Genomic DNA, 25098 nt, shown 5'->3' on the forward strand with positions numbered 1-25098 from the left:
TTTTGCTTGGGACAAGGCAAACAGACCATACAAGTTCTCACTATAGTTCGTTTTTAGGGTTCCGTACCCAAAGGGTAAAACGGGACCCTATTACTAAGACTTCGCTGTCCGTCCGTCCGTCCGTCCGTCCGTCTGTCACCAGGCTGTATCTCACGAACCGTGATAGCTAGACAGTTGAAATTTTCACAGATGATGTATTTCTGTTGCCGCTATAACAACAAATACTAAAAACAGAATAAAATAAAGATTTAAATGGGGCTCCCATACAACAAACGTGATTTTTGACCAAAGTTAAGCAACGTCGGGAGGGGTCAGTACTTGGATGGGTGACCGTTTTTTTTTTTTGCTTTTTTTTGTTTTTTTTTTGCATTATGGTACGGAACCCTTCGTGCGCGAGTCCGACTCGCACTTGCCCGGTTTTTTTTTTTAGCATTAGAAAGAACTTCGAAGAAGGTTAGCGATCTTGACATGTCTTTTAATTGAAAAACGCTTTTTTAAAATCAGTAACTATTACTTATGAAAGCAGAATAATATAAATGATCGTATTAGATTCATAACTGTTACATATTTGCCGTAACTTATTTTTAAAATGTGTTTTTCAATTAAAAGACACATCAAGATTGTTTACCTTATTTCTAATGCTAAAAAAACGAACTATAGTATGGAATCCACATACTGTCTTGCCCTGGTGATAGTCTTATCCCACCTTACCTTAGTTGAAAAATATTTTACAGAAGCTAATTTTATCTAATTTAATTTGTAACACGCCGAAACATCTGCGAACGATAGAAAACTAACCCCCTTATTCATAAACGTTTACTAAAGTTGACAAGCCGATAATAATCGTTTGTCCCTTTCCATCACACCAATACGTCGGAAAGGGACAAACGATTATTATCGGCTTGTTAACTTTAGTAAACGTTTATGAATAAGGGGGTTAGAAGATAAGACAGTAATTTTTCAACTTTAAGCTTATTTTTATCTATAAGAGTAATTATAAAATGTTTTTTACTGGTTTGAATGTGTGAACAATTGAACATTCATGTAATAAGATCATGTCATACTAAAAAATAATATTTAACATGCTCGGCTATGACTAGAAATTGCTAGAATCAGCTAAAAAGGCTTGGACATGTAACTCTATAACACCTTTATGTAAAACCCTTTTTATGTGCAAATAAATGATTGCCCGTTGACGGCGATCTGGGGCAAATTTTTTACCTATAGTTTTTGTAAGTTTTATTATGTTTGTTAATTTATTTCTTTTTATTATAAACAACGTTCTTTATCTGATTCAATAAATGATTATGATTATGATTGTAACAACAAATGCAGGCAAGCCGACACTCATCACTGCATATAATTTATAGTTAGCTGTGATAATAGAATTTAAAATAATGGGGTTAAGAACAAAAAATTGTAAGCAGAACTTAACTTTTTTTTTTCAATTAAGGGTAGATCAGAAACTATAGTAGATATTACTATGAAATATTTTTCCTAAAAGCTTCTTATAAGTAATTCTTATTTATAGAAAACAGGAATTCATTTCCTGCTGGAGATTGTTGCTGAAATATGCTTTAAAAAATATCTAACTAGAACTAATCTGTTTTTAGACCTACCTAACATTATGCTATAAAAAATAAGGACTTAATAGAAAAACAAATACATTTTAATGTTAAGTTACGGAAGCTCCATGTATGAATAAGCTCCTACAGGCTCATTGCAATATTAATCTGCTATCAGAGTTTACGTTGAAATTAATTCTTAATGCTTAATTAACAACAATGAGTCTTACCAAAGATGGATTAGTATCTGCAAACTCCAATTAGATCAAATTATAGAGAATGCTTCAAGAACTTACGTTAAATTTTTCCTGTGCTGGTCCTTTTATATTTAATGGAGTTTATTATCAACTGATTAGTCTTAAACACAAGTTTGTTTGCAGATTTAAGCAAATAATAATCACATTATAAAACGTAGTGATTATATGCTCAGTGATTATAATAACTGTAATAACTCAAGGATATTTTCGATGAATCAAAACGAATGGCGAATGCGAACTCGATGATTTATTTCGATTTACTCTCGATTATCGATTCTATTTTTAGAAATATATTTATCATTCTCCATAGCTTTTATTGCGATGAAATATTTATTCAAAACGAAATATAAATACGTTTACATGTAAACTAAATAACATAAATTAAATTTTAATTATTATTTTGGTTTCAATAATTACAAATCGATTTCAAAAACCGGTAACAAGTAACGATGCGTCATATATATCACTATTACTGTCACTGTCAATTTTGACAACCTGAGTTGCGTTGCATTGATCGATTGCATTGACGATTGCTTCCAATTTTATTTTGTGATAAATCTCACGAAATAATTGTTGATATCCGGAATTATAAATCATTGAGCCATCTAATTAGTTTAAAAAAATCCGTGCCAGTGAAATTATTCTAGCCAGATGTATTCGTTTTAGTGCATTAGGTATCTCATCTCGTCTGTTTACACTAACAATAACGCGCTATATCTCTCAAAAACCTTTTTAATTACCATACCAACATGAGTAAAAAGCCCATATCATTCGGGAAAATCAGTTTCAACGTCGCCAAAGCACCAGAAAACACTAAAAATGAAGAAGACAACCCAGACACATCAACCTCAGGTTTTGGAACGTTTGGTCGCACTCCGATACAGGAGCAGAAGGAGATTGATGAAATAACGGATGATTTGGAGAGCCAGCATGTGCAGCAAGTGATGGGGATAAAGAATTTTGGGAAGAAAGCCAAGAATTTCAATGTGGAAGAGATGTTGGAACAGGCCAGAAAGACTGCACAAGAGGTAATTTTGTGAAGCTATACTGTCTTTTATGTAACATACGAGCACAAAATGCTGTGTCTAATACTGTGTCTACATGTTATTACTATTATAATATTAAGTTAGGCCGGTAGCTTGAACATGTCATGCTCACTTAAAAGTCTTTGCTTACGGAGGCGCCTTTGCTTACGGTGGCGTCGTTGATCGGGTCGCCACTTTCCCGAATGAAGGTTGAGGGAGGCGATGGCTGAGATACGCGTCATACTTGTGAACGGGTGCTGTTTGTGATAAGGCCTGTCTCCATATTGCGCGGCAAACTATCGAACATTGGCTCGCGATGCAGCCGCGCGCAATGGATACCGGGTTGGCTCGCGAGCCAACTAGATCAGATCGTGTTAGCTTGAGAGCCAATTCGATCAGATCGCGTTAGCTTGCGAGCCAACTCGATTAGATCGTGTTACCTTGCGAGCCAACCCAGTATCCATTGCGCGCTGCTGCCTCGCGAGCCAATATTCGATAGTTTGCCGCGCAATATGGAGACAGGCCTATAGTATAGTCTCTATAGTTAGTAATACATCAAATTTAGAGATGTAAAATTACCTCAATGTCAGTGTACTCATAAAATTTGAAGGTGTAAAGCACTGTGCCGCGTATGCGCCATTGACAACAAGGTCCCTTTTCATAAATAATGCTCCAAATAGTTTATTAAACCCTTTTTTCAGGTCAGCAAAAAGAAATTAGTAGAGGAAGCTGCCAAAGCAGCAGAGCCTGAAGAAACACCTCCCGACGAAGAAGAAGAAGATATCATCGGCCCTCTACCCCCGCCTGCCAGTGAGATCGGCCCACCAGTGGAGAAGAGTAAGAAAGACGGAGAAGACAGTTACGATGAGCTCAGCAGTTCTGAGGATGAGGAGGAACTGAGCTTGGAGAAGAGGATACCTAACAGTCATGAGGTTTGTATGGTTTAGCCGTGTTAAACACAAAAGCTGTATCCAGACGCCACATTACCGAAGTGTCAAAACTGAAATTGAACTTTATGCATAATATGCACGTAGGTCTATGTTGCTTTGTGGTCTATCGGTCATTGGCGTCCAAAAGGATAATGGACAGGTTAAATTTTACAGTATAATTAATAATAGAATAGGCTTTATATGAATATATTATGCTAAAGCGATCAACATCAAAATCAAAGTGGTTTATTAAGATTTAGTAAGTGGAAACCGTTTTCTCCCGAAATAAAATTTCATTAAAAAGTACCTATTGTCATTAGCTATTTTTCCCTCTTAATGCCTCAAGAACAATACTACAACATTTAATGAAAAAAAAAATTAATCCAATTTAAACTGCTGTGAGACATACTAACATTGAATAATTTTACGGTTTAGACTAATTTGTTTTTAGTCACTCACGCGACATGTTTCGGAGAGCCTAGGTCTCTTTTCTCAAGCACTAACAGTGCGAGCAGCGTTCACGACGGCCGTGTATCGCGTACCTACTAAAAACAAGTGAGTTAGACTCATTTAGACGATGTGAGAACTCGCATGTGAGTTTCATTACATAGCGGGTTTTGATCGGTCGGTTGAATTGGACGTAACCAACAGTCCGCATTGTAACTAAAATCGCATGCACTCGCGCCGTCTAAACCAGCCTTAAACCGTAAAATTATTCAACGAAAGCATTTATTTTTCAGGTGGAAATGCTGCATGGCACAAAAGCTGTGGTCGCTCTAGCTGTTGACCCGTCTGGAGCCCGCTTGGCAACAGGATCCGTGGACTACGAAGTCTCCTTCTGGGATTTTGCAGGTACTTCATCGTAATATTACATTTTAATTGTGCACCGTTGGACAATAATAGTTATTTACGATACCAGTGCGAAAAATAGGCAATTCGCAACGAGTGGCCTCTGAAGGGAGAGTTTTAAATCGACACGAGTTGCGAATTACCTATTCGCATGTGTATCGTACAACGTTTTACAATACATAATATATGGCTCTTTAAATTTTCGACGTAGTTACGTAATGTGCTTATTATAACACCGCTGTCGTAATGCAGCACCAGATGTACTGTAAAATTGTTCATTGTACATGTAATTACCTACCAACCATATTGTTTCTAGTAATAAATAAATAAATATTGGGGACATGTTACACAGATCGACCTAAGCCCCAAACTAAGTATAGCTTGTACCACATATTAATACAGTCATTATATGTTTTGAGACAAACAAATTAATATAGTTTTCAAACCTGTGTGACGTGATACGTCTAGGTGTACTGTTTAAAATGCACCACTCTCCCCCCCCTCCACCTGACGCTCGACCCCCCCCCACCTTGAAATGTGTCCCCGTTGGTAGTTTTTTGGCATTCTCACGAAAACTATAATAGATATCAAAAAAGTGTCAAGGACAGAATTAATCCTCATTAAATTTAGAACAAAAATGGTCTTATGTGTTTTATTATAAGTTGGACGGTATTCAAGCTATAAGTACTTGTATAACCTTAAAATAACAAAATAACCATACTAGTATGACGAAATGCAGAATATCTTCAAAACGGCTAGACCGATTTTAATAAAATATACCTAAAAAATCACCGCAGTGAAGCCAGCTATCAAACAAAAGAAACTACATCAAAATCGGTTCATCCGTTTCGGCGTTACGAAGTCACAGGTAAACACAGAAATACAATTTTTTTTCAACTGCACCCAATAATTTTGTAAACCGATTAATTTTGACCAATTATTTTAATGAGATCATGTCCCTTGAAGTTTTAGGTTTACGAAAAATTAAAAAACATGGAAAACGGCCCAGTATTTTTCAAATTATCGGCATTTTCCCGATTTGTGAGTGGTTTCGTGTTATCACGCGCACGAGTTGCCCTTGACCCCTATAAAACGGGGGGTAGGGGAGGGGTTGTTATCAGTCACTTATCAGAAGTTGACCGGTACACATATCCGCATATTTTCCCGTAAAGAAGACCTGTGAAAAATGGAAACCACTGAAGCTGAAGTCCGCCAAGTCGTCCAGCTCAGCTCCTGCAAGAGGGGCGTAGCCAACGTTCAGTAGCTGCCACGCTGAATTTAAGTCAATCTACAGTTTGTAGAGTTTACCAGAGGTTCCAACGGACTGGATCCTTTACTTCAAGACCAAGAAGCGGCCGCAAAAAGTGTACATCAGAGAGGGACGACCGCTTCATTGTCACAACATCTCTCCGAGATCGACACCTGACAAGCGTTGCCATCCAGCAGCGTCTGCGTGAGATACGAGGAGTGGCTGCCAGTGAGTGGACAATAAGAAGAAGACTTAAGAAAGCGAACTTGATATCCAGGAGGCCTGCAACGGGGCCCAGATTGCTGGCGCGACACCGTACAGCCCGAAGAGAGTTTGCAGAAAATCATATGGACTGGACCATTGAGCAATGGACCGCAGTTCTCTTCTCGGACGTGTGCAGAATATGCTTGAATGGATGTGACCGAAGAGGAAGAGTCTACAGAAGGCCAGAAAAACGGTTCGCCCAATGTTGCTTCTCCGAAAGTCGCGCCACGCCAGGCACGAAAACCAGCTCTGTTCGCGCGTCGTAGGAAACGTCGTCCCAGAACATCACGGATCCACCGCCATAGGCGACCCTTTCGGAGTAGCAACATTGGGCGAACCGTTCTTCTGGCCTTCTGTAGACTCTTCCTCTTCGGTCACATCCATTCAAGCATATTCTGCACACGTCCGAGAAGAGAACTGCGGTCCATTGCTCAATGGTCCAGTCCATATGATTTTCTGCAAACTCTCTTCGGGCTGTACGGTGTCGCGCCAGCAATCTGGGCCCCGTTGCAGGCCTCCTGGATGTCAAGTTCGCTTTCTTAAGTCTTCTTCTTATTGTCCACTCACTGGCAGCCACTCCTCGTATCTCACGCAGACGCTGCTGGATGGCAACGCTTGTCAGGTGTCGATCTCGGAGAGATGTTGTGACAATGAAGCGGTCGTCCCTCTCTGATGTACACTTTTTGCGGCCGCTTCTTGGTCTTGAAGTAAAGGATCCAGTCCGTTGGAACCTCTGGTAAACTCTGCAAACTGTAGATTGACTTAAATTCAGCGTGGCAGCTACTGAACGTTGGCTACGCCCCTCTTGCAGGAGCTGAGCTGGACGACTTGGCGGACTTCAGCTTCAGTAGTTTCCATTTTTCACAGGTCTTCTTTACGGGAAAATATGCGGATATGTGTACCGGTCAACTTCTGATAAGTGACTGATAACAACCCCTCCCCTACCCCCCGTTTTATAGGGGTCAAGGGCAACTCGTGCGCGTGATAACACGAAACCACTCACAAATCGGGAAAATGCCGATAATTTGAAAAATACTGGGCCGTTTTCCATGTTTTTTAACTTTTCGTAAACCTAAAACTTCAAGGGACATGATCTCATTAAAATAATTGATCAAAATTAATCGGTTTACAAAATTATTGGGTGCAGTTGAAAAAATTTGTATTTCTGTGTTTACCTGTGACTTCGTAACGCCGAAACGGATGAACCGATTTTGATGTAGTTTCTTTTGTTTGATAGCTGGCTTCACTGCGGTGATTTTTTAGGTTATTTTATTAAAATCGGTTTAGCCGTTTTGAAGATATTCTGCATTTCGTCATACTAGTATGGTTATTTTGTTATTTTAAGGTTATACAAGTACTTATAGCTTGAATACCGTCCAACTTATAATAAAACACATAAGACCATTTTTGTTCTAAATTTAATGAGGATTAATTCTGTCCTTGACACTTTTTTGATATCTATTATAGTTTTCGTGAGAATGCCAAAAAACTACCAACGGAGACACATTTCAAGGTGAGGGGGGGTCGAGCGTCAGGTGGAGGGGGGGGGAGAGTGGTGAATTTTAAACAGTACACCTAGATGTATCACGTCACACAGGTTTGAAAACTATATTAATTTGTTTCATTTTCCCATACATTGATTACATAGAATGACTCAATTATATGGGTACTAGACGGCGATATAAACATACTTATTTAGATAAATACATACTTATATACATAGATGACTCAGGAACAAATATTGTTCACTGATGTTCATCATACAAATAAATCCCCTTACCGGGATTCGAACCCAAGAACATCGGCATAGGGTCACTACCCACTAGGCAAGACCGGTCGTCATCACTTTAATGGTGTATTTACCATACCATGTTCTTCCAGGCATGGACTCCTCGATGCGTTCCTTCCGGACCCTGCAGCCCTGCGAGTCACACCCCATCCGGGCGCTCCAGTACTCCGCCACCGGAGATTCCATACTTGTGGTCAGCGGGTCCGCTCAAGCCAAGGTCTTGGACAGAGACGGGTTTGAGATACTCGAGTGTGTTAAAGGAGATCAGTATATTGCGGATATGGCTAGGTAAGATCTCTTTTATTATTTTTAGGGTTCCGCACTCGGAGGATATAAACGGGACCCTATTACTAAGACTCCACTGTCTGTCACCAGACTGTATCTCATGAACTGTGATAGATGATGTACCTATTTCTGTTGCCGCTGTAATAACAAATACTAAAAAGTATGGAACCCTCGGTGGGCGAGTCCGACTCGCACTTGTCCGTTTTTTTACTTTGCTTAACAAAAATGTCTGCTTCTCAAAAATGTTTAGGCGGTGTTTTATGTTTTATGTCATTATGTCCGTAATTACTAATCTACTACCTAACTATACTTTTGTATTGTACCTACCGATTTGGTATCAACATGACAGATTGGTTTTATCATGATCAGAATATTTTCATTGCCAAATGTGTTTTCTATAAATATTATATTCTTTAAAGCTGCTTAAATATTGGGAAAATATTACCCTCAAAGATGTGTTTTTCAAAAATGTCTGCCATATAGGGTCATTTTTGGACCGTTAGCCATATTGTGCGAGGTGATTAGGTAGGTCATACTGAACAACTTTTTCTATGGGACCAACCCCGAAATCCCAAAAAAAATTGGCTTGCCCAGGCTGCCCAGAGAAAACGTCGACATCCACTCGACCAAAATGTATGAAACCGCCAAAGAAATGTGTGTGATTTCGGAGTTCGTCCCATAGAAAAAGTTGTTCAGTATGATCTACCTAATCACCTCGGGACTATTCATAAATTACGTCATTTCAAATTGGGGGGGAGGGTGTCTGTACATCGGATGATGGTAGCATGACGTAGGAGGAAACGGGGTCATTTGAAGCATGATTTTTGGATGATTTTAGGGGAGGGGCCGGTCAAAAATCGTCAAAAATAGACGACGTAATTTATGAACAGCCCCCTCGCACAATATGGCTAACAGTCCAAAAATGCCCCTGTACAACACCCGCCTTCGATGTGATTCAGGACTAAGGGCCACACGGCGGCCCTGAACAGCGGGTGCTGGCACCCGCACATCCGCGAAGAGTTCCTCACGTGCGCGCAGGACGGCACGCTCCGCCTGTGGCGCGCCGACTCGCCGCGGCAACACCGCGCCGTCGTCAAGCCGCGGCAGCGCGGCGGCCTCAAGACCAACCCCACCGCCTGCGCTTTCTCCAGAGACGGTAATACACTAATGTCCGCTTTCCCCTTAGAGGATATAACCTACGGAGACGCCATGTCTATAATTTTCGGTACAAAATAGTCTGCCGTTTTTTGCGGGGGAGGGGCACATCAAATGTATACGTAACGTAAACATAGCCATGTCAGATAAATGTCAGTCCATACATGTGGTTGACATGTCGTTGACCATTGGCCGCCTATTTTCGACAGAGAGGAACGCCTGTTAATGACCACTCCGTTTGGTTATATTCTCTAAGGCTTTCCCAAAATATTTACTTTATAACTTCTTGGGCGTCATCGTGAACTTTGTCGATATCCACGAAGGTTGATATTGGACTATGGCGGCGCGCGACAGTCCGTCACATTTGGTAGTCAAAGTTGAAAATGCGGTAAAATTTTCCATTTTGTCAAAATGTCCGCTTTTCAAAAATGTCACCTTTTCATTTTGTCAAAATGTCCGCTTTGCAAAAATGTCAACTTTTAATAGATAGCTTTACCCCCTCGTAAAATAAATACTTAACAATTTCTTTGATATACTAAGTTATTTGTAATAATTTTATGATAGTTTAAGAAACGTTATGATATTTGATATTTTACGAAGATATCCTAATTTAAAACTCTCGAACAGGTAACACGGTCGCCGCCGGTTGCTACGACGGCTCAATACAAATGTGGGACCACAGAAAAAACTTCGTCAACACATCAGTTCTACTCCGAGACGCCCATCAAAAACAGAACGAAATCTCGAGCATCGCGTACTCGTATCTAGGCTCCTACCTCGCTAGCAGAAGCAATGATGAAACTCTAAAACTATGGGATTTAAGGAACTTCAAGAAACCGTTACATGTCTTTGACAATCTATTTTCAAGGTACGAGCAAACTGATTGCTGTTTTAGTCCGGACGATGCTATGGTTTTCACCGGAGAGTCTCTACAAAGGAACCAAGATGTCGGTCGACTTATATTTTATAATACGAAGACTTTTGATAAAGTTACTGAGATCGGAGTATCAAAATCTCATGTTATTAAAGGCATCTGGCATGCGAAGTTAAACCAGATATTTGTGAGTTGTGGCAACGGAGTTGTGAAATGTTATTACGATCAGAAGCGAAGCTTAAGAGGCGCGAAGCTATGTATAGTGAAAACGCATAGAAAGAAACACTCCGTAGAAGTAGTAAGCTCTCAACAGATTATCACTCCTCACGCTTTACCTCTGTTTAGGCAAGAGAAGTTAAGAACTAGTAAGAAGAAGATGGAAAAAGAACGGTTAGATCCGGTGAAATCCCATCGGCCTGACTTACCGATCACCTCCGGGCAGGGAGGTAGAGTGGCTGCCTCCGGTAGTACTCTAAGTTCATTTGTGATCAGGAATCTAGGTTTAAGTAAGAGAGTAGATGATGACCAGGATCCGAGGGAAGCCATCTTGAAGTACGCGAAGGATGCAGAGGAGAATCCGTTCTGGGTCGCTCCGGCTTATAAGAAGACACAGCCGAAACCGATCTTTCAGAATGGAGATGAAGATGGACCTTCGGATCCGAAGAAATCGAAATCGTAATTTTATTTAAGAAATAAAGTACATAAATTAATATACTTTTAGTTTTATTTGCATTTGTATTGACCGAACGACCGCGAAGCGTGTCAGTTTCAGCGTTAGCAAAAGTGTTTTTATGTCGTTGCATTTCTCAACCGATTCTCATGAAATTTTGTGAGCACGTTCCATACTTGTGTGGACTGATTAATCGGAACTATTTGAATTAATTTTTAAATGGCGGAGCCTTGAGGAGCGCGAAGTCTACAGCTCACGGAGCCTCTAGTAGAATATATGCAAAAAAATAAAACATGGTAACTTATTTGAGTATATTTCTATAATTTCTTATAACAAATCTAGCTATGTATCGCTACAGTAGGATAAAATAATAAGTACAGAATACAGATGTAGTGCATAATTGTTTTCCATCGTTTTTTCTCGGAAACGTTCGTATTTGTCATGCTACTTCAGTCAACCTCATTACTTTTTGTACCGAGACTGACTGAAATAGCAAGACGCGTTCGAACGTTTCCGTGAAACTACGAAGATAAATAACTACGCACTACATTTGTATTTGTAACGAAGTTTATGCTTGTGCCGCGATGGGCTCTCTTGCGTCCTCCCACGCGCCGAGAGGGGAGCGCGCCGGGTTCTGAAACAAATCATTTCTAGTGAGGGCACGTCCATTATATACGTGAGACATTTAGGAGGGGGGAGGGGGTCGAATTAAATCTCACCTGGGAACTGAGGGTAACACAAGGATTATTTTGCAATTATCTTATATCATCACATAAATACGAAGCATTTAACACAATAATTAATTTTATAGTCATACAAATTTTTATCCATGGAATTAATTCTTATTCAAATGTAGGTAATAATTGTAAATCGTACTATTTAATTTAAGAATATGTATTGTATTATAATATCTAATTAGCGCAAGTGGGTCAGAATTATTTTGTTCCTTTGTCTTCCTTTTTTGTTTCCAAAAAATGTGAAGGAGTGGAGCTTTTTGTATGTGGTGAAATTTACTTTTTAACCCTTTGACCGCCGTTGGCATGTATACAAGACAACGATAGAACGATACACTGGCGCCGCTGTCTTGTATACAAGACACAAATTCAACCGCTCGGTAAATGTGAAAAAACATCAATTGTAGCATTTTTTACACTCGTGTTAATGTTTTAGGTCTTTGATTTTTAAAATAATTGCATTCAAAGCAGATAAATAAATCCAATCTTTTATAATAAGGCAATCAAAAAAATTGCTCCAGTTTTCAACGTTTTTCATGTTCCTCGTCGCCGTTGTCTTGTATACAAGACAGCTAGGGATGGGAATGTTAACTCGATATGAGAATATTAGAGATGCAACGGATAGTTGTTTGGCCGGATACCGGACCATCGGCCGAATATCCGGTATCCGGTCGCCGAATATTAGGACAGCGGAGCTGCACCTACATTTCGGTTTTTCAGGTGCGCATTCTGCAGTTTTAACCTGTTTCTAAGTAAACGTTCGCGCGGACACATTTCTAGGTTCGAAATGAGTGCGCGTGCAAGTCAGTGGAATCTCTAAATTGTTTTAAAATAATAAACAAGTACGATTATGACCATGACTGTTTCTTAAATCCAATTTTTTTACTCCGAAATCAAGCAATGGTACTGTCCGGTATCCGGCCGGATAATAGGGCACTATCCGGTATCCGGCCGGATATTAAAATACTGGCCTGATAGGCCGGATACCGGATAGTAACCGAATATCCGGCGCATCTCTAGAGAATATTCAAAATAAACATCAAGTGGCCAATCTGGTTTTATTTAAGCATTTGAACACCTGTTAAATGCCAATTGGTGATAACTAGTAACTAGAATACGTTAAACGAGAGAGAGACAGGCATAACTATAGCTGGAGTTCAGGGAACTTGTTCAGCTGTCCATAGTAGAGTCAGATAAGTAAATCTGTCCTTGTGGTCTATTTGCAGAACAAATGATTCATTTTGAGATGATAGTGTAGTGGGGAGTGATACCCTGCAGTGACCGCTTCGCACAAGAATGGTACCTACAGGCGGACGCTCGGACTAGTCAGTGTCGCCTAACTATGAGAATGTTATGTATTTGAAATTGACGAAAAATTATTATGGTAGGGGTGTAATACGGGAACTGACAAGCTCTTCTAAGGAACATGTCGAATGTGAAACATGCATTCCCGAACATTTCTGATCCCCACCCTTTTCCAATATTATTGTTCTTCACTCATTGACAATTCAACCCACGTGTCATTTTCCCCAATGCAGTTCCGGTACATTTATATTATCGACACACGATGCGCGGCTCTAACCTAACGCTTATAAAGTTTACGTACCGACAAGCGCTTACGCCGTTGACCTAGAGACTATTATTACTTAATCCGCGCGGAAACGGTCCTTGTCGGTCTGCACTGCGGGCAGTCCATGCGCGCCGTTGTCATGTATACAAGACTTCTCGTAGAGCCTAGTGCGGTGATATTACGTCATAAATCGATATTGTTTAGTGGTTGTTTTTAATGATAAAGACCTTTATTTTTAACATTGTCGTGTGTAAAAAATATGTTAATTTTTGGCATTCTCGAAATAAATTAAAGTTGGTTAAGAACAAAGCCAAATTGAGAAGATTTTTACCATAAATTGTAAATATCGATATCACAATTTGAAATCCCTAAACTTTTTATTAGTTGTTTACTTAAAATTTACTCTGGCGTGTGAGTGAGCGTCTTTGCGGACTAGGTCCGGCGGCCAAAAGGTTAATTTTTCTCGAGTGAATTATAATCTACAGCTAGGTCAGCTAAAAGGACCTATGCAACAGCACTCAATTTTTTATATATATTTGATAAAAGACAAGACAACGAAAATAATTATGACCCAAGTAATGGTCTACGCCTGCGTAAAACGCGTAATCTACCTACAGAAAACTGGTTCCTGCATCCGCCACAGTTTGAGACACATTTACATACATTAAAAAAAAAACAAATCGGTTCAAAAATTACGAAAATCGAAGATAACATACATAAAAAAATACGGTCGAATCGATAACCTCCTGCTGTTTTGAAGTCGGTTAAAAATGGGAACTCTTACCAATTTCTTAGCGCGTTCAGTGAGCACCCTGAAGGCGAAGTGGTTCAATATGACGCCGGCGGGCAGCGCCACGCCCTGGAAGCGGTACAGCTGCGGCGACTCGCTCGGACCTGCCACGGACCGGACATTTCACTTCATTAATTTATTTCTATAACAATATGAAACACGGTGGCTAAAAAATAACTGCATTCCCGTTACCATCGATGTTTTGGGATTATACTGAGCAAGTTTAATTATGGGACCAACCCCGAAATCGCGAAAAAAAATTTACCCTCCCATAGAAAATGGACCAACTAAAATGTATGAAACAGGCAATTTTTTTTCGCGGATTCTAGGTTGGTCCCATACTAAAAGTTGCTCAGTATAATCCCAAAACCTCCCTGGCAACGGGAATGCAGTTATTTTTCAGCCATCCTGTATAACGGACCCGCGTAAGGAGTGGAGTTACATGGACGAGGTGAGGCGATAACTCACAGAATTCTAAATATAACTTGGGACTCCGGTGCCGTTAACATAGACCATTCTAACGGTAGATGTCGCAATGCGTCTCCCTTAGCGTGTGTTAATAAAAAAGGAATGGGAAATTTCGCACGCTCCTGGTAAGCTTCGGTAGCTCAGTTGGTCGTCGGGCTGGTGTTAAGATCACAAGTTCGAACTCATGTCCGAAGCGGTGAAAATTTTTTCCTTAATTATAAAATAATATCTTACTCTCTAGTCTGTGTACGGCAGTTACGGCGACTCGGCCGACCTGCGCCGCGTGATTTATGAGCGGCCCCTTCGAGATGTCAACGTGCTTTTCCACCCTGTATAACGTCACCTTGCCTGTAAATAAAATAATAGATTATAAAATTTCTTAATTGACTTCAAAATTCTAAAAGGAGATTCTCAACTCCGCTGTCTGTCTGTCACCAGGCTGTATCTCTTGAACCGTGATAGCTAGACAGGTGAAGTTTCCGCAGATGATGTATTTCTGTTGCCGCTATAACAACAAATACTAAAAACAAAATAAAATAAACATTTAAGTGGGGCTCCCATACAACAAACGTGTTTTTTTTTGCCTAATGGTACGGAACCCTTCGTGCTCGAGTCCGATTCGCACTTGGCCGATTTCTTATGTTTTATTTGTTAAGAGTTAGGCCAAGAAAAGTCTGCAATGATTTTGATAGCATATGCAGTGCAAGTATTATTTATACGTCATAGTTTCATAGAAGTTTGACGTTTAAAATAACACTTGGACTGCGTGTGCTATCAAAATCGTTGCAGACTTGTCTTAGTCTAACTCTACTTCAGAAATACGTAATTTTTCAACAGATTTCGAAATGAAAGTTACTTTTTGTATGAACGCAGGGTTGCGAAACTCCTGTCTTCGGCCAAACTCGGCTCCGCTCGGCTCAGCATTGCTCCTAGCAATTATTAGGGTTGGCACCACTTGACTTCCTTTTGCGTGCACGACCACAGATAAGATAATCACTTTAATTGTGACAACCCTAAATAGCCGAACGGGATAGGGAACCGCTGTCAAACTTCGGTTTTGTAGGAAGTTTCCTTTCTGTACGGCAGTACTATTATTTATTCTGTGATGAAAGTATTTACTAGTACAGATTAGTCTTATTTATGCCAAAATCTAGTTCTGATAACGGTATCATTAGGGATCGATAAATGTTACAGGGGTAATATAGTTATATAGAGGTAATCGTAACTCGTATCGTAAAAAACTCACCATTAGCCTTCGCAATGTTGGGTATCTGCTTCACCTTATACTCGTTTTCCACGAACATCTCCAGCGCCAGATCCTCGGACACCTCGAGCCTCTCTATAGGATCTCCACGACGACAGAACGACACGTACTCCGCCGTTAGCGTGTGCAGCTCTTGGGGGGTGGGCCGCCAAGAGGGGAGGGAGAGGGCCACGTCGTATATGAACGAACCCGAGCGGACTGGAAAAAAAAAGAATGTATAATTTTTTTTACAAATTCATGGGGGTCACTGCTTGCCAAAGGGCAAACTGTCCAGAAATAGGACCTTTCGACTTAGGGAATGAGACAACAGGTAATATTACGTGAAACCCTGCGTAGGGGGCGCCACTACCACTATCCAGCACAATCTGGGGGTCTACTGCAAAACAAGAAAATCGCAATTTCGATGATTTCTATAACACTCATGTAACTGCGTTGTGTCTCTCTATAACTCTTCCATATTACTGTGACAGTGGCAGTTGCGTTTCGTTTGCTAGGGGTCTTGCTAATTCTAGGAATTAGCAAGACGAACCTTCAATCAATTGAGCGTCAGTACAGAATGGCATTAAAGTCGGCTGGCAACTTCCCTAGATCACTTCCAACATCTACCCTATGGGAAATGCTTGATGAAGACCCATGGCACATAAGAGTACATGACCTACACCATGATATGATACGGAGACTGGATAAACTGTGCATTCAAGGGTTAGATACTCCAGGTCCAACGTACACAAGATACGGTCAATTCAACCCAATGTTGCTCAGCACAAGAATCGGGGAAGTGCCATATATAGATAAGCTAGGGAGGGGTAACCGCGTCAGCAAGCGTAATATTCCTCCTAGGGCTCCTTTGTTATGAATGAATTCTGAATTCCTCCATAACCTAATATGTAAAATATACACATAGATTAAATTACTAGATCTTTAAGACATATGTAATTTTACCCACACCCGCTAAGCGGACATAATTTGTAACAAAAAGATATGCAATAAATATGTTTCTATTGCTAGGGGTCCATAAATTACGTCATCGATTTTTGACCCTCCCTAAAATCATCCAAAAATCATGCTTCAAATGACCCCGTTTCCTCTCATCCGATGTCCAGACCCCTCCCTCCCCCCTAATTTGAAATGACGTAATTTATGAATAGCCCCCTACGGAGCGTTAGCGATGGGTATGTTGTGTATTGTATACTCACTGTCAGGTCCCGGGAAGCTGTGCAATGTGACCTCGACTTTATCCTTGAAGGCGCGCGTGGCCACAGCCCCTAGCAGGAAAGAACAGGCCTAGCCAAGGTGACAATCGCTTGTGCTTCGCCATGAAATCGCTTTGTCTCTCTATCACTCTTCCATATTAGTGTGACAGTTGCGTTTCGTTCGCTACGGAGCGTTAGCGATGGTTACGTTGTCTACTATAGGGCTGGAATACCTTGTATTGTATACTCACTTAAGAATGGGAGAGGATCGGGCTGCCAAGATGCCTGGGATGACCGACTGGTGGTCGCCCGGTAGGTCGGCCCAGGTACCGCTGGGGAGACAGTGTGGAAGCGGATCTGCGTCAGCTTCAAGCCGATAATTGGCAGGATCGGGAAAAGTGGCGTGCCGCCGTTTCGGAGGCCAAGACCCTCTTTGGATCGCTGAGCCATATTAGTTAGTATACTCACTAGAGATGCAACGGATAGTTGTTTGACCGGATACCGGATATTCGGCCCGACGATCGGCCGAATATCCGGTATCAGGCCGCCGAATATTCAGCCGGCGGAACTATACCTACATTTCGGTTTTTCAGGTGCGCATTCTGCAGGTTTGACCTGTTTCCTAGTAAACGTTCGCGCGGATTCATTTCTAGGTTCGAAATGAGTGCGCGTGCAAGTCAGTGGAATGATTAAATTGTTTTAAAATAATAAACAAGTACGATTATGACATGACCGTGTCTGTTTCTTAAATCCAATTTGTTTACTCCGAAATCAAGCAGTGTTACTATCCGGTATCCGGCCGGATAGTAGGTCACTATCCGGTATCCGGCCGGTTAGTAATATAATAAAGGCCGGATAGGCCAGATACCGGATAGTAACCGGATATCCGGTGCATCTCTAATACTCACTATCGGGTCCCGGGAAGCTGTGCAATGTGACCTCGACTTTATCCTTGAAGGCGCGCGTGGCCACAGCCCCTAGCAGGAAGGAACAGCTGCGCCAAAACGCCTTGTTCACTTGCTGTGGCTCTGCGCTGTTGTACGCCTGGAACTGACATGAGAATCTTGAAGAAAACCGGACAAATGCGACACACAATTATTTTCCGCACAATTATTAACATGACTTGTTTATGTTTGTGTGTATGTTAATATTATCATATCTCCACTAACTAAAGCACAGAATAATGAATAGTACTACCGTACAAAAAGGAAACTTCCTACAAAAACGAACTTTGACAGCGGTTCAGGGTCGAATAATGCTATCCCTTTCTAACATATGGCACTATCCCTTTCGGCTATTTAGGGTTGTGAAAAGTCAAGTGATTATCTTATCTGTGGTCGTGCACGCAAAAGGAAGTCAAGTGGTGCCAACCCTAATAATTGCTCGGAGCAATGCTGAGCCTGAGTTTGACCGAAGTCAGGAGTTTCGCACCCCTGCCTAAAGGTTGTCTGGAAGAGATCGCTTTTAGCGATAAGACCGCCATTCGTTGCCTCTGTCTTCATGTATTATGCAAGTCTCAACGAACTATAGGTCAGTTAAGTCTATGGTCCCTTGAAGATGTGAAAAAAATCAAACTTCTAAAAATGTACTTACTTCAAGAGTGCAGTTCTCTGTCAGAGGTCTGTGCATGTCCCAGTGTACGGCTCCGTCTATAAGTGCCAGTGCGCTGCTTTCCGCGTGCCACTCACTGAGATCTACAACAAATCCATAATTATATTATAAAATTTATAAATGTAAAAACAAGTTACAAAAAAATGTCACACACAAAATAACTGTCATGTTTTTACAAGATTTATTTAAATTGCACTGTATGTACTTATGTAACTATGTATGTTTGTACGGGTCAAGTCTTGCAAGTTAAATTTGACCCACTTATCGGTTTCAAATGAAGCTGAAAATTTGCACGTGTGTAAGTCAGGTGACAATGAAATAAAATAGATTCAAAATTCAATAATAAAGTGAAACATATTTAAGTTTCCCTTCAGTGTTCCCATCAGTGTCATGTATGTTATGTTCTTAAAGCCATATACTAGAAATTTCTTGTTTCCATGCAAAAGTAAAAATCTAAGACAATTTCGCAATTTTTTTCCTTGTCTATATCCTAATTCAGTGGTGGGCAAACTTTCTTCATGGGGGGCCAGAAAGTTTAGGAAATTTAAGTGGAGGGCCAGAATTGTAGCCTAAATTTATTTTGATTTGTGATAATCGTGGGGCAATGCCATATAGCCCATATTCTAATTATTTCATACGACCGGCGGCGAGCCGGATAAAATCCATTCGAGGGCCGCAGATGGCCCGCGGGCCGTACTTTGCCCACTACTGTCCTAATTGTAACAAAGTACTTACGTTTGGCACAATCATGAGGAGTCGAAATGTCTTTATTCATAATAAGAGTGCAATCTTTGGGAACACCCTTGTAATTGACTTCAATCTTCTCAATGCGGCCCACATTCTCCAACTGACGCTTCTTTTCCAGCGAGAAGAGGTGGTGACGACGCTCTATCGCCTCTTGTGTACTTAAATATCCTGAAAATATGAGGGAGGTAAACATAACATTTATTTTTAAATTCTATGAGTTTAAGGTACTCTACTTACTTGATAGTGATAATGTGTAACTACATTTATTTTGTAGTATATTTCGAGATAAATGCGTCAAGTGGCGTTTCATTTTTATGTTTTCAATTTATTTATAAACAAAATAAAGCAAATGAAGCGAAGAAGGTACAATGTTTTCAGGTTATACTTATAGGTTAAGTTATCTTTTTAATGACGTTTGAGACAATACAAGTTTGAGTTTTACAAATTGAAATGTGTAAGCAAGAGCGGCTTTTCACTCGACTCAAACAGAGATTTTGACATTAGTAGTGATGTAAAAACCGGTAAATATCGAAATTTTCGTCGTCGAATCGAGCACCAGTCGTAGAAAGTCTTAATCGAATCAATATGAGATGTATTGCCAGCGTTCTTCTGTCTGTTGGATTCGAGGGTCTACCGCGTCACACTATCGTACGAATTTACAAGTGCGACAGAGAGGCAACACGTCGAACGTGTTTCTCAGTAGGCCCACCCAAGGGCCCAACCTTTTCTGTTCTCTTTCACGACGCAGCAACTAGTATCATTTCTCTCTCCTCGCTCTTTCAAAATGCCGTTTGTCAAAAAAGGACAACCATACTGTTGACAAGGTGGACTTCAAATCAAGTGTTGCCTTTCTTGCTGCGCCCAGGCTGTGTATGTGTGCATAAAAGCGTATATGTGTGCTCTTTTAGGGATGTGAAAAGTCGATTTTAATCATGTTATATATCGATAAACGCTACACAGCGGAAAGAAATAGCGATTAATTGAAGCTTCAATATCTTCGTTAAACATAAACATAATTGAAATGCTAATGGATAATGAATATATTATAATATAATAATATAATTCAATTATTGCGGAACACCTATTTTAGTAGGTATTTATGTATTTTAATTAAATATCTGAACTTTCCCTTGGTTCCCTGCTGGGGCGTGACTATAAAATTGTGATCTGATAACCACAATAAAGAATAAAAGCGTTTTTGGTCATTTTAGGTATCGTTAAGCCTTTAAAGGAAAATTAAAATTGCAAGAAATGTCGATAGTTTATCGATATGACTTTATCGACATGGCTACAGCAACGTGGGCCTCATTCTTAATCGTACACTAAACAAAAGTGGCAACAGTGACAGCTCGCTGAGACACCGTCTATATATATATTATGTCTATGGGCCCACCGGTAACCGCCCGCGATTTCGCAGGCTTTGCGCCGCGATTCGCGCACGAGTGTGGAGGGGGCTTTATTTCAAAAGCCGTATCAGACTACCGTACCGCACTAAGGTCGCGTTGCAGTGCGGTAGTCTGTTATGGCTATTAGTCTATGAGTCTGTGGTCAATGTCAAAATTTTAGGGTCATTGTACTCATTGTAATGTTTTCATTTCATAACTTTCAGTTTTTATTGCGAAGTGAAGAGATTTCCTTGTGAACTTCGATTTAAATCAAATAGTTGCTGTACAATTTTTGCCAAGTAAGCAAACTTCCACTTTCGTTGATTACCGTTGGTTCGAAGCTGTAGCTAGAAAGCTCCAAACTTCTATTACGTACATACGTACTGTAGCTATACTTGTTAACATAATTTTATTTTTTATAGTGATGTAACTTTAGAATTATCGCATTTACTAAGTATATATTTTATCGCATTTCAACTCACAGTCGTAATATAATGTAACTATCTGGCTATATTGGTCATTGTGGTACTAGCTAGTGTGACTTGTATGATATTTATTACGACCGGTCTGGTCTAGTGGGTAGTGACCCTGCCTATGAAGCCGATGGTCCCGGGTTCGAATCCTGGTAAGGGCATTTATTTGTATGATGATACAGATATTTGTTCCTGAGTCATGGTTGTTTTCTATGTATTTTAAGTATTTATAAATTATATATATCGTTGTCTGAGTACCCACAACACAAGCCTTCTTGAGCTTACCGTGGGGCTTAGTCAATTTGTGTAAAAAATGTCCTAATAATATATTTAATAATAATATATTTATATTTATATTTTCATCCAACAATTATTTTCTTGGTGTTACTAAACATTAAACACTTTGTACTTGGTCTAAATCATCATAATCTACTTGCATTACAGGTTCTCACTGTTACCAGCTTGTGAGTGCATAAAAAGTCAAGATGCCACGAGAGATAGTGTGTGATAAGGCGGAGGCGGTGTATGTGAAGACAGAGCACATAGAAGTATGTGTGGAGGTGGAGCCTGGAGGCGTGTGTGTGAAGACGGAGCTTGGAGAGGCATGTGTGAAGACTGAGCCCGGAGGGGTGTGTGTAAAGATGGAGTCTAGAGAAATGTGTGTGAAGACGGAGCCTAGAGAGGTGTATGTGAAAACGGAGCCCAGAGAGGCAGGTGTGAAGACAGAGCATAGAGAGATGTGTGTGAAGACAGAGCATAGAGAGATGTGTGTGAAGACAGAGTCGGGAGAAGCAGGTGTGAAGATGGAGCCCAAAAGGGTTTGTGTGAAGACAGAGCCTAGAGAAATGTGCCTGAAGACCGAGCAGGAGTGCACAGACAGCGCGGGCTCGCGCATAGTGAGTGCAGTAGCAGCACAGGCCAGACTCTATACTGACCATGAAGTCAAGGACGAGCTTGTGCTTGGCCCTGAGGAGTGGCACCGCCCTCAAGTGTTTCCACTACCAGGTCAGTATACCATTTCATGTGACCCCCTTGTTTAAATATTCAGCCCAATAGGAGCTTAGCTTTTTGTATAGTTAAGATAGAGGGAATGTCATGTAATACTAACGACTAACCAGTGGCGGGTTTGCAGTCTTTACCGCCCTAGGCCCCAGGCCCTGTAGCCGCCCCTTTCTCAGCATCCATCATATTGACAACATTTTGAGTTATTTCTTGTTACCATCAGCAAATGTCAAATATAATTTTTATTTATTATACAAAAGGTTAAAGGTACATAAATAATCATACAAAAGTAACTTAAATATATCTAAATATTAAAATATTTATTTGTTTGTCACAATTTGCCGCCCCTAAATATCTTGCCGCCCTAGGCCCGGGCCTACTGTGCCTTAGGGCAAATCCGCCACTGGGACTAACATTGTTTGTCTTCTATATTAAGTCTATCATAGGGTATTTGATAAGTATAGAATTGATTGAATTAATTGTATGGACTTACCCATGACATGACATCAGACATTTTACCTAAACTCGATTTTATAACTACAACTGTTATCACAACAAATTCTTATATTAGGTTGGGGCGCCCTAGACAATAGAGAGGGGCGCCGTGAGGCAATCCACCTCACCATGTTACCTATCTATTTTGGATAGCCTAGCTATAGTCTGTATCTTTAGGTATTTAATATAAATGTACAAAATCTTCCCTCAAATTGCTCCTTAAGCCAGTTGAGGGTAGATGAAACAGATCGAGGCGGTTTCGTATTTGGAATGTTATAACTACCCGAAAATGCACAAATTATTTGTTTACTTTTATTTAAATACCTAGGGTGATTCGGTCAAATTGTGTTTTTTAAAAACAAATTATAGCCAGCATTCTATGAATGTAGTATGATACCTTTGGGTATGGTGCTTTAAGCACACTGGCGTCCCTCCCCCTCCCCCTGACGCAACCCCCTCTTTTAGCTTGAAATATGTCCCGGTTGAGAGTGTTTTTTGTTTTTTGGGGAAAGTATACAATATAGGAAAAAAGTGTCAATGAAAGAAATGTTCCCTATTAAATTCTTAACAAAAAAGGTTATATTCATTTTTTTGATACGACGCACCATATTGATGTATTAGCTAGATGAACTTCGACAAAATTTTACCGTTGAAAAACTTGTTGAAGTTCAATATAACATAGTACGTGACAGTACTGAAAGAAATCTTCACGAAGAATAAGCTTGCAAGCTTATTCTCCGTATTACCCATTCTACCATCGAACTTTTAGACGCACGGCCGGTTTCCATCCTTACATGGTAGATATTCCACCAATTCGCACGAAGCGCTTTGCTTCTACTTTCCTTATGCGCACTGCCAAGGAATGGAATTCCTTGCCGGCGTCTATATTTCCGTATTCTTATAACCCGGCAACCTTCAAATCAAGAGTGAACAGGCACCTTCTGGGCGAGCTCGCTCCATCGTAGGCCACGTCTACGCCTCGGCTAGTCTGTGGCCATGAGTAATCCCATTCATAATAAAAAAAAATAGTTTTATTTCAGTACTATCACGTACTAACTTATATTGAACTTCAACAAGTTAATACATGAATATGGTGAGTCTTACCAAAAAGTTGTATATAACCTTTTTTGTTTAAAATTTATTAAGGATTATTTCTTACCTTGACACTTTTTTCCTAACTCTAATACTTTTCTCAAAAATAAAAAAAAACCGTAAACCGAGACATATTTCAAGCTAAAAGGGGGGGTTGCGTCAGGGGGAGGGGGAGGGACGCTAGTGTGCGTAAAGCACCATACCCAAAGGTATCATACTACATTCATTGAATGCTGGCTATAATTTGTTTTTCTTGCCCATACATTAGAACATAATTTAACCGAATCAGCCGCAAGCAAATTTTAAAAGTACACCACTGAATAAGATTGGGAACCCCTGTGCTAACCTATTACGAGGTTAACCAATGATACAAATAATCCGAATGATAAGGTAATAACCTGATTACAAACCTCGATTAGGGTAAGCGATTTCGGTCCCTAATCCATTAAAATCGTTTTTTAATTTGTTTCAGTGTGTTCGGATGACAGCGCGGTCCACGCCAGGGAACAGCTCGCGATGGCGTGTTTCGTGGTGCTCGAGCGCCTCCGCGGCGACGCGACTGTTCACAGTGGAGTCAAACTATACGATTGCGAACACTGCGGCAAGCGTTGCAGAAATAAATCTATTTTAAGAAAACACATACAAGACACTCACTTACCAACCGGGCCTTCAATTAGTTTTACCCAAACATTTTCTTGTGGTTTTTGTAGTTCCACATTTCAGAATAAATTGCGTGTATTAGAGCACGAAAAAAGGGAGCACGATGTTACAAATTTTATGTGTGATGAATGTGAATATACAACAAGGTCTAAGCGAAGTTTACAGACTCATTTGAAGAGTCACTTTGTGGACAACGTTTTTAATTGTGGTCACTGTAGTTACACCACTCTGTTTAAAAGTGATTTACACAAACACCAAGCAGCACACACTCGAGACAAACTTAGGTGTACTGAATGTGATTTCAAATGCAGGACTAAACTAAACCTAAGACGTCATCAAAAGACACACAAAAGAATACATCAGGACATAAAGAGTAGAGAGAAACTCTTTCATCAATGTGGTTACTGTGATTACAAAGCTCTTAAAAAAGAAAATTTACAACTTCACATAAAAAAACACACTGGTGAGAAGCCTTTCACATGTAGCTACTGTGATTACAAATGCATTCGGAAATCAAGCCTACGACGACACCTGATGATACATACTGGGGCGAAGCCGTTTAAGTGTAGCAAGTGCGACTACAGCTGCAGGCAGAAAGGAAACTTGCTGTTCCACCATAGGACACACACTGGAGAAAAGCCGTACACATGTAAGCAATGCGACTACAAGTACAGTGATTTGTCAAGCTTACGTAGACACGAAA

The 25098-nt window shown here is 40.4% G+C and overlaps 3 protein-coding genes across 3 annotated transcripts; 2 read left to right on the forward strand and 1 right to left on the reverse strand.

Annotated features, from left to right (window-relative positions):
* Positions 1–2332: 2332 nt before the first annotated feature.
* On the forward strand, positions 2333–10947 carry LOC134674105 (gastrulation defective protein 1 homolog). Its single transcript, XM_063532161.1, has 6 exons — positions 2333–2850; positions 3549–3779; positions 4517–4628; positions 8020–8215; positions 9172–9368; positions 9995–10947. Exons 1-6 carry the CDS (start codon positions 2572–2574, stop codon positions 10918–10920), a joined length of 1941 nt encoding a protein of 646 aa, XP_063388231.1. The 5' UTR covers positions 2333–2571; the 3' UTR covers positions 10921–10947.
* A 354-nt stretch (positions 10948–11301) lies between these two features.
* Positions 11302–19669, reverse strand: LOC134674120 (large ribosomal subunit protein mL39). Its single transcript, XM_063532174.1, has 8 exons — positions 19526–19669; positions 19277–19456; positions 18524–18624; positions 17839–17980; positions 15720–15935; positions 14708–14821; positions 14000–14109; positions 11302–11545 (listed from the first exon to the last, which is right to left on the reverse strand). Exons 1-8 carry the CDS (start codon positions 19596–19598, stop codon positions 11480–11482), a joined length of 1002 nt encoding a protein of 333 aa, XP_063388244.1. The 5' UTR covers positions 19599–19669; the 3' UTR covers positions 11302–11479.
* A 1206-nt stretch (positions 19670–20875) lies between these two features.
* LOC134674170 (uncharacterized) lies at positions 20876–24717 on the forward strand. Its single transcript, XM_063532225.1, has 4 exons — positions 20876–20972; positions 21591–22151; positions 24208–24336; positions 24707–24717. Exons 2-4 carry the CDS (start codon positions 21632–21634, stop codon positions 24715–24717), a joined length of 660 nt encoding a protein of 219 aa, XP_063388295.1. The 5' UTR covers positions 20876–20972; positions 21591–21631.
* The last annotated feature ends 381 nt before the right edge of the window (positions 24718–25098 follow it).

This window comes from Cydia fagiglandana, chromosome 19 (assembly GCF_963556715.1).
Source record: "Cydia fagiglandana chromosome 19, ilCydFagi1.1, whole genome shotgun sequence".
Lineage (NCBI taxonomy): Eukaryota > Metazoa > Arthropoda > Insecta > Lepidoptera > Tortricidae > Cydia > Cydia fagiglandana.

Bases quoted from the DNA above. Each gene is read 5' to 3' on its own strand.
- LOC134674120 (XM_063532174.1), bottom strand. From the start codon at position 19,598: ATGAAACGCCACTTGACGCATTTATCTCGAAATATACTACAAAATAAA. The intron at 14,822-15,719 runs GTGAGTTTTTTA...TTTTATTTACAG, and splicing joins CAACATTGCGAAGGCTAATG to GCAAGGTGACGTTATACAGG. The intron at 14,110-14,707 runs GTAAGATATTAT...GGTCCGTGGCAG, and splicing joins TGCCGTACACAGACTAGAGA to GTCCGAGCGAGTCGCCGCAG.
- LOC134674105 (XM_063532161.1), top strand. From the start codon at position 2,572: ATGAGTAAAAAGCCCATATCATTCGGGAAAATCAGTTTCAACGTCGCC. The intron at 2,851-3,548 runs GTAATTTTGTGA...CCCTTTTTTCAG, and splicing joins CCAGAAAGACTGCACAAGAG to GTCAGCAAAAAGAAATTAGT. The intron at 4,629-8,019 runs GTACTTCATCGT...ATGTTCTTCCAG, and splicing joins CTCCTTCTGGGATTTTGCAG to GCATGGACTCCTCGATGCGT.
- LOC134674170 (XM_063532225.1), top strand. From the start codon at position 21,632: ATGCCACGAGAGATAGTGTGTGATAAGGCGGAGGCGGTGTATGTGAAG. The intron at 22,152-24,207 runs GTCAGTATACCA...AATTTGTTTCAG, and splicing joins TCAAGTGTTTCCACTACCAG to TGTGTTCGGATGACAGCGCG.